This window comes from Pistacia vera, unplaced genomic scaffold (genome assembly GCF_008641045.1).
Source record: "Pistacia vera cultivar Batoury unplaced genomic scaffold, PisVer_v2 Contig1061, whole genome shotgun sequence".
NCBI lineage: Eukaryota > Viridiplantae > Streptophyta > Magnoliopsida > Sapindales > Anacardiaceae > Pistacia > Pistacia vera.
This window is the reverse complement of record NW_022195095.1, coordinates 53,596-63,773: the sequence shown is the minus strand read 5'-3', so window position 1 is coordinate 63,773 and position 10,178 is coordinate 53,596. Positions and strand designations below refer to the sequence as shown.

General features: G+C 31.2%; 1 protein-coding gene across 1 annotated transcript; it reads left to right on the top strand.

The window, feature by feature from the left end:
* The first annotated feature begins 602 nt into the window (after positions 1 to 602).
* LOC116130940 lies at positions 603 to 9,447 on the top strand. Its single transcript, XM_031416626.1, has 4 exons — positions 603 to 959; positions 1,040 to 1,273; positions 3,162 to 4,415; positions 8,795 to 9,447. The coding sequence occupies exons 1-4, from the start codon at positions 745 to 747 to the stop codon at positions 9,393 to 9,395; spliced, it is 2,304 nt and encodes a 767-aa protein (XP_031272486.1). The 5' UTR covers positions 603 to 744; the 3' UTR covers positions 9,396 to 9,447.
* Positions 9,448 to 10,178: the final 731 nt, after the last annotated feature.

The following is a 10,178-nucleotide window of genomic DNA, read 5'->3' as shown; positions in this document are numbered from 1 at the left end:
AATATCAAGGTCAAAATACTCAATCAAACATATATTCTGCAAATCATATTCTCGTAATTATAACCATATCCAACTATCAAATCCTATCCCCAAAATCCTATCCAAAATACTGAACCAAACGCACCCATTATTATTATTATTATTTTTAATTGTATGTATGTAATGTGAAGTAATGCTTATTGCATTATAGTTGGTATAATAGAATTAAATTAATGGATAACTGATAAAATAAAAATAAACTAGTGAAATATTTGCATTAGTTTGCCTTAAAAAAAAAAAAAATAATAATAAACTTTTATTGCATAGATTGGCTAAAGTGACGAAAATCATTTTGAGAAAACATCTTTTAGTTGTTTTATGAAAATTAGGATTTCAAACCAAAATAGTAACCAATCAAACTCTCCAACTTTAATTTTATAAAAACAAATTTGCTTTGTGAACAGGTATCTCACATTATACGAGAAAAAGTTGCAGAAAACGGAAATGGATTTGAAAATGAACGGGTCGTACTGTTTTGAGCGTTTGCATATATATAAGAGACTGGATTACCAGAGAAAATGTTTACAATTTTCCACTGGGTTTTGGATAATTTCCAAAGATTTTCCCATGCAATTGTCTATACAAATCAAACCCAGAAGTTCCATAAAATAGCAAATGCATCCAAAATATTGATACATGTCAGGAAAGGTTACTGCTAAAGCCTTTATAATCATGTTCCATTAGTGAAGAGCATGATAGGAAAAAATGGAGAGCAAGAAGAGAAAGACATGGTCTGAAATTAGCAAGAGAAAGACGGAAACTGAGATGAATTCTCACACTCTCTTCCCTATCTTAGTGGCAGCTCTATCCAATAACTCCAAATCCCTAATTAAAAAATGCTTAAACAAACTTCTTCGTCTCTCCCAACCAACTCTTCTTATTCCCATTCTCTCTTTGCTGCCGATTCTCCTCAAATCCAAGTAATCAAAATACAAACCCTCACCGATTTTTTATTTTATTTCTTCTATTTCAATTTAATTGAGAATTATTATTGTTGCAGATATGGTACGATTGTGCGTCTTACGGCAGAGGTTGTAGGGAAGGCTTCACTTTTGTCTCTGGAAAGTAATGAGCGAATTGCTTTGGACAATGAGATTGTCAAGGCTTTAATTTGTTTGTTAGGGAATTCTAACAGGAGAGTTTGGATTGCTGCGTGTAATGCTGTTTTGGATTTATCCACAGCTTCACTTGCAAGACAACGATTATTGAAATTCTCTGCTCTCTATCGCCTTCTGTGAGTATTATTATAAACTATGCTTTCTATGCATTTAATTATATTATCAATTGATAGAGCTTTCTGATTTGGGCAATGCTAGTTTTATAAAGACAAATACAAAGGGGGTATACAAAGACAATCTCCATCTTTGATTTTCATGATTTCTCTCTATCTTTTTCCATTTTTTCTTTGTTTTTTTCTTCTGGATGATGTTACTTTGTAACTCTCTTTGTATGCGTCTTTATAAGGATAACATCTTTCTTCTGATTTTCTAGTTCTCTAAAAGTAATAAGACAAGCCTAGCCTATACATAATCAAATCAAAGCAATTATAGCTCTTATAAAGAAAGAAAATAGAGAGATTTTAATACAGAAGAGAGCTAACTTATATTTTATAAAAGATTAAAGCCACTTTCACCCAAAAAAAAAAAAAAATATTAAAGCTACTTGGGCTACGGCCTGGGTTACGCACTTGGTCCATAACTTGAGTTCGTGTATTGTAATATGTCTGACTATATACTGTTTAATTTTCGTATATTTTTCTCTGTTAAATTTATTCATTTCTTGAATTCATTAGTGTTTATGATGAATGGTAAAAGTAATTTTGGAATTCAGTTGGAGTTCCCAATGTCATCTGTTAATCATTGATAAAGCAATCTTATTTCTTGTTCAGCACTGTGAAGTTCATCTCAACAGAGATATATAAATTTGACTGAATTGTCTATAAAAGCTTTTTATGGTTTTTTATTTTATTTTTGAACAATTCTGAGAAAATTGAATTTTGTATATTTGATAGGATTACAAGTTATTTATACAGAAACCTAGGTTGACTTATGCTCTAGAAAAGGAAAGAAATAATACAGATTAAGGTAAATAGCTGTGTAATCTAAAACTTTGCATAAATCTTAAACTTTTAAATCTGCAAAGCTGTCAATCAAATTTCCAACTCTCAATTAAATCTCCATTGATTCTAAAATAAAGGCTGTCAACACTCCCCCTCAAGCTGGTGCTAGGATATTCTGCATTCCCAGCTTGCCTAGGATTTGATGAAATGTAGACCCTATCAATCCTTTAGTAAGCACGTCTACCAGCTGATTTGAGGAAGTAACATAAGGAGTACATATCATCCTTTGAGTCTAGTTTCTCCCTGATAAAATGACCAATCTCCACATGTTTGGAAATGGATAATGCTCTCTTCTTTATGTGCATGTTCATAACACCCCTTATGCATTGAGTCTCACCACTGCTTGATGTGTGTTGAACTCATAAGCAAATCTCTGGTAATATCCTTAAATTGAAAAATTTCATTCTCAAAGGAGCAGTGGAAGGGCTTCAGATGCATTTTTTGATGGCATGAGAATAATGTGCAATCACCATTTTAAGCATGCATTTCTTCTGTTGCTAATTATAACCTATCCCTCGAAAGTATTGCCTCCAACTCATTTTTGGACAAACAACAACTTATTTTTGCTCTGAGAGATTGACTGGTGTATCTGAATTAATTATATGCCATAGTAGATCTTTGATTTTATTGATTTTATTTTTTCTGTTTAATCTCACATATAAGATTTTCCGCTTCGCTGGGTGTCGGAAACAAGCTTGAAATTAACCTTTGCTTCTTTTTTTCCTCAAGAACTTTGTTTTCTTATACCAATTGAATTTACTTGAATAATGGAAAATTGAGGATGAAATTGACTCAGAATCATGGATTTGAACAAATAGATGCTTTTACTAACAATGATGTTTAAAATATGTTTATTTGAAGGGTAAATACGTTTGTCTTTCATTCTGCTTAGAGGAATTATGCATATGGTTTTGGAATAACATTATCTCAGATTTGTTGCGCTTTCTGTTGTAAACTGTAATGAAGTCGTGGATTATATACAGGCTGGCTTAACATCCATCAGATTTGAATTTCTTCAGGTTCATAAATCATCAACTATGGTTTCTTTATACACTGGAGAAAATGGCAGTATCACCTCTCTCAGGATCGGGTTTAAAGAAGATGCTATTCCAGCAGTACATTTTGATGCCACTATAAATCTTGTTAATGCATGCAACATTGAACAATTGGACAAGATCCCAAGGAGACTATCTGAATGCTTTTTTGTCTTCTTAAAAGAGCTGTGGTTAAAAGTTCGCTATCAAATGTTATGTTCCAATATTATTAGATCCACTAAAGAGAGGCAGTTTTGTGTAAGCAATATTACCATTAATAATCTGGCAGAAAGCACTTTCAGGCTTGCCCTAAATGCTAAAAGTCTCACAAAACTTTCAGGGCATCAGATGGTCAAAAAATGCATTTTTGGTTCCAGCGAGGCTACTTTTGAAAATTTCATGCTAAATTACTGGGAGATCTCACCCTTGCTTATAAAAAGGATCCCAAATACTTTGATTGAGGAAAATGACCTTTTCAGCTCATTTTCACAATCTATGAATTTCAATGAATCATTTCATTCCTTTCTGTCTTCTACCATTCAATCTCTGATTTCTTGTCTGCCTATTCCTTCAGATGAACTAGACATCCTTAGTTTCTTGAAGGAGGGGAGAAATAGATTGGGTTGCCCTCTCATCTATGACCAGGACATACGAGTTTTAAGAACAGAGAAGCACTCAAGAAGTGAGGTGCATTACTTTCCTGGATGTTTAGATATTTGCAGCATCAAGACTCCTTATTTTATTTATGGTGATGATTTTTCAAAATGTGAAGAAGCATGTAAAGAGGGTTATACAATTGCTATGCGAGGCATGGAGTTCCGCTTTGAGAGTGTCGCTGCAATTTCAGATGGTTTTGCTTCATTGTTTGGTCAACCATCAGTAGGTGCCAATATGTACATGACACCTCCTAATTCTCAGGGTTTGGCACGTCACTATGATGATCACTGTGTTTTTGTGGTTCAAATTTTTGGATCTAAACAATGGAAGGTTTTTTCTCAGCCCTGTGTGCAGTTACCTCGTTTGTATTATCCCCGTGCTATTGTAAATGTTGAGGTTGAGAGTTCAAAAAATGAATACAGGCAATTTTCGCTGATGGAAGGGGACATCTTATACATTCCAAGAGGTTTTCTTCATGAGGCATGTACAGATAATGGTGAACTCTCTGAGTCTGCTGGGTATTCCTTGCACCTGACCCTTGGTGTTGAGGTTGAACCTCCATTTGAGTAAGTAATACTTAAACCCAATTAATTTTTAGTCTCAAAGGGAAATATTTTTGAATATTTAATTGATTAAATTTCTTATTTTCAGCCATGTCTGTCTTACATCATCAAAGCTTATGTTCTACTGTGAATTTTTAGTTTCATGTGTCGTGTACTTTTACTAGATACAGTGTGGTTACTTTAGGTTGACAATTGTCTTTGAGATTTCTGATATATATTTTCTTGTGCAACTAAATGTGGAAAACAGTACGAGATATTTAAATGTTTAGGCCCTGACTTTATGAAATGTAAGATATTTATTATATACCTCGTTCAGGCCCTAATGTTTGCATAAATTGAATTTTGTATATAAACATTAACCTTTTATATATATATATATATATATATATATATATTACACCATTAATTCATCATAGATTAACTATATCTTGTGGTATATATATATATATTACACCATTAATTCATCATAGATTAACTGTATCTTGTGGTAAATTGTTTGATATTATATCCACACCTAACTTAGGAATTTGAATGGTAATGAGTGTGATCAAGGAGTGTCTATATGTGTTAATGTTTTTTAGTGACATTTTCACTCTCAATTCTTGTGTAACCTCAAATGCTTTTTTTTTTTTTTCTTTTATTATGATTATATAAGATGTGTGAAAATCCTTAGAAATTAGTTTGATGCGGGGTGAATTCAAAGTTCTTGGTATAAGTTTAAAAGGTATTGAATGAAACGTGGGTAAGATATGTTAGGTTTTGAGGGAAAAAGATTGATTAGCAGCTTGCTACCCCATATAATGGACAACAACAAAGATAAAAAGGTTTTTTGGCGTTGTTGTTCAATCATTTGGTGGCTATACTAGTGGAGAAAGAATGAATCAAGGAATGGCTAGAATTTAAAGGTTTATTGATGGAAGGGTTTGCCTTTTTTGTAAAAAAGAAGTTCAGGGACAGGAAATATAAGGTATTCTGTGTGAAGTTCAAACTATTTGTTTGGTGATAGTATTTATGTTAGAGTGAAAACGGTGTACACAGAAATGGGGCTTGATTTTATTAATTCGAGAGAAGATTGAAAACAAAAGAGGAATCAAAGAATTAAAACAACCGTTCCAGGATTAACCCGACTACAATTCTTAAAGAGCCAAAATGAAAATTATACTCATGATGCCATGTTGTCTGCTGGTGGCCGTATATACTACCAATGTAATCTCTTTTATTCTGATAATAATCCTCCTCCTTTATTCCCTTGAAATCAACTCCTTATTTTATGGAGATTGAAATTGCCGATTGTTGCCCTTAATTTGAGTTCTTGAATTATCTCTTGCCATATCTTTTTCTTCTTCTGGAATAAACCGTAGCTCTCTTGGTGGACTTTCCTCTCAACGTGATTGTTGCTGAAATTAAGTGTATCAATTTAAAGATAAAATGTGACTGAGATGATGAAAGAAGAAAAATGCAGTAAAAAACTGCTACTTATCAATTTTAGCATAAGTGTCATAAATCTATTAAGTTTGTTGGGTTTGAAAGTAAGCCTAGATTAGAATTAACATGTACAAAGATTAAGGGTTTTGGTATTAAAAAAAAAAAAAAAAGTTATTATAAAATCATAAGATTTAGCATATGAACCTTGACAAATAAACTAAACCTAGATTATGTTGTAGCTCAACTTAGATCAAGATTAGTTTGCATTTTGTATGGTTTTGTACTACTCAAAATATTTTCTTTTCATATTTTATTTTATTTTAAATGGAAAATTCTTTATTTTTTGTTGGTTGTGATTCTAGAAAGAATGTAAGATTAATAAATGTCTTTTGTGTATTGGGAGAAGTCCAAAATTTATGCTTTTAAAATAAGTTCTTTTTGAGCTTTTTTAAAGTTGTGAGATGTAACATAGCCTATGGTATTTTAGAATTTTACCTTATCCTTGTTTTTTTTTTTTTTTTTTTTTTTTTTTTTTTTTTTTTTTGTAATTATAAAACCTTTTGGTAGTTTTCGGTAGCCTTTGGGTTTTTCTATTTGAAATTTGAATAAAGCTAAATAGGTTTGTATTCAATATATATATTTGTTTTTGCGAATTTTGAATATAAATCTTTTTAAATTTAATTCTGCTTTATCTACTAAAAATAATAATAAGAGAAAACCACAACTTTGAAATATAATTTGATTCTTAGGAATTGTTTGAAATCATACTAAACCATAGGTTTAACTATTGTCTAAATAATTTTTGGAAAGAAAAAAAAAAAGATAAAAGAAAGGATATGTGATGGAGGAGCAAAAGTTTAACCAGATAGATAAGGAAGATAGACTAGGGAGGATAACAAGAAAGTGGACAAAATCTAGAAGAATTAAGGGAGAAAGAAATAATCAATATGGAGAGAACCAATATCTTTATTCAATAAAAAATCAAGCAACGAAAAAATAATGAAAGAAGCCTTTATTTATTGGCTTAAAAAAAAAAATTAAAATCCTAATCAAAATATAATTTTAATAATCCTAATTCTAATAAAACAATGAAACAGAAGTTTAATTTAATTAATACAACTAATTCCTAGAAACTATTCCATTCTTCCTACATCAATATGTTAATATAAATTTCATTTGATTGAAATAATATTTTAAAGTTTTTGTTTTATATGGGTAGGGGTGTATATATTGAATTGTATAAAGGGTATTTTAGAGAATGAAGAATTAAAGAAACTATTAAACTAAAAGATTTGGTCTTTTCTATTTAGATAAAAATATAGGAATTATTACCATTAATTAAAAAAAATAAAAAATAAAGAAAATCTAAATGACTTAGATTAAGTTGTACTCAGGCTTTGGATTAAAAAACAAACAACCCCGAAATACGCTTTTGACATTTACACCACAAATAATTGACAATTTTCTTATAAAATTTCTTTTTATACTCTGCTCCTATAAACTCTACTTAAAGCCAAGACCCAATGTTATTCTACCAACAACAAAATCCAACAAAACTCAAATTACCAAAAGAGTCTGAAGTATAAAGCTCAATATAATTGCTAAGTTGGAGTCTATGGACTTGGTAACTAAAATGGATACTTGCCTTTGGAACAAAAAGATTTCTTTAAAGTCACGGGATTCATTTTTTAGCCTTCGCTTTCAGAGGGAGAGCGTTTTCTCTGACAACTCAGTATGCTGCATCAAATTTTTAGCGTTAAACTCCTTGTAAAGCATGTGCTTGGGTCCAAAATTTAATTGTAAGTGAGCCTGCTGGTGCTTGTGTTGTGTTGACTATTCTGCTATCAGTTTGGACCCTAACAATTATGTTTGATTGACATGATTATAAGATCCATTGCTCCATAGATAATAACATATTATTTGAATTATTGTGTTGGGTAATGATATTTTTGTTTAGATCATTTAGTGTTAGGTAGTTTTGTCTTTCTAGCATGTGGGTTGGCCCTTGGATTACAACCTAAACTGGGAAACTTATGAAAAGTTAATATTGTCATAAAATCTTGAATTACTGGATTTCAAAACCCTTGAATGATAGTTAGGAGAAGTTTCTTGTCCTCCTTGCATGTTCATGTTGATTTTGGAGTAAATTTATTTCTTTAATCTTGAGGCTTGTATATTGGTGTGTGGTATGATTATCATATAAAAGGCTCACATTTGTTTTATTTTATTTTATTTTTGTAGCATGTTTTGCTCTTCTCCTAAGATCAATACTTCTTTCTTGCTATAAATTTTTCTTTTGATTTTTGATTTGTCTATTTTATTTTATTTTATTTTTTTGGTGTAGATGCTCACCCTTTCTACTTTAAATATAGTATACATGTGAACTGGCCCATGTTCTTGACAGAATAATAGATATAGACAGTTTTATTTGAGGGACACAGAGACAATGTCTTAGGCCATTGTCTTTGTAAAAGTTGTCGAGTAGGCATATCTTTCATATACTACATATTCCTGAAAAAAAATATATTGATTATTAACTAGATAATAAAAGTCTGTATCACCCTATTCTAATAAATATGGGTATATAAATTGTATAAATGGCGAATATGTTGTAAAATATCTTCACTTAAGCATGTTTTAGTTTTACACATTTGCTTTTGGTGTCTCGCAAAATATCTTCACTTAAGCATGTTTTAGTTTTACACATTTGCTTTTGATGTCAATTTAAACACGGTTTATATTAAAACAGAATCTTGAGTACATCTGAAACATTTATTTTAATGAAATTGTCGAATGTGCTTAAAAAATTAACAATTGTATTGTTTTAAAATAATATGTCTGAAAATGTGTTAAGAAGGCAATGATGAAGTGATAAATATAGAAATTTAAGTGAAATAGTCAGCTTAAAGATTTTCTGTTTCTGATATTCTTATTTCTGCTTTTTACTTTAAACACAGGTGGGAGGGATTTGCGCATGTTGCACTTTGTTGTTGGAGCGAAGTCCAAAAACATCATGATTCCCTTGAATCTTCATCTGAAATTCTGAAACTCATGTCTGTGAATCTGTTGCATCTTGTCATTTTACAAATTGGAGATTCTGATCCTACCTTTCGAAAGGCATGCTTGGTTGCAGCTGTTTCTCCACCATTGGAAACTGATGACTGGCTTTATCTGAACCAGAAAACTATCTTCACCCACTTGATTGATAAAATTCGCACCGAATCAAGGTTCTTGGAAGTACTTAGTAGTGTTGCCATGGATATACAAGAAAATGTAGATCCCTTTCGACGGATTAGGTGGCTTCAGTTTCTTGACTGGAAAAAAGAATCATTTGGCGGACTTGATGGGAATTTACCTTTTACGATAGTTGAAACCATGCTCCCTTCATATGTTCAGAACAAGTGTGTGGCAGAAGTAGCATTCATGCAGGTTAAATCTAAATTTTGTAGTGAGATTTCATATGAGGATGTTATCAAGAACTATTTGGTGCTACTTGATAAGTACAGGAACACCAGGAAACAATACATGAACGGAATGCTAGCACTGCATTGTAATTGACTGTACTCATAACCTCTTACCTTTAAACTAATATAAAAGAGAAGAAAGCATATAAATGATCAAAAATTTTATTCCTTTGCTTGTTTATTTTACATGTATTATTATAGTTACATCTAAAGGTGGAAATTACCCTGCTCGGCCTGACCCATGGCGGGTTAGGCCCGGCCTGGTGGCCCGCCTCTTCGGCCAAAAGGGTTGGCCTAGCCCGGCTCACCAACCCTAACTTGACGGGTTTTTATGTGGGTCGGGTCGGCCTGAATTTTTTTTTTTTAATTTTTTTCTTTTCTATAATTTTTTTTTAGCTAACTTTTCAAATATCAATTCAATTAAATTAATTTTTTTTATTTTACATTTTAAATATTAATTCAATTTTAATATAATTAAATTGTAATATAAGAAAATTTTGATTTATTCATTTATCAGAAAATAAAATAAGAAATAAGAAATTATAACAATTATTGTCTTATTAAAAACCTTACCAAGAAAAACCCAATTCGGATAAAAACTTGGTAAGGAAAAAAGAGTACAATAATTAATAGTTAATTTGCAAATTACAAAGTTATAATTTACTAAACAACTAAATTGAGGGTTGACTAAGACCTCTTTCATCTGTATCATCTAAATTACAAAATTATATGATTCTATTAAAGTATCGTCGACAATTTCGTATTGATCCTGATAGCACGATCGTTCTCAATCTCGAAAACATGTGAGGACTTCAATCATTTTTTGTGAAAGTTTAGTCCTCCTTTTGATTTAAAATTCTTCCACTTGCACTAAATG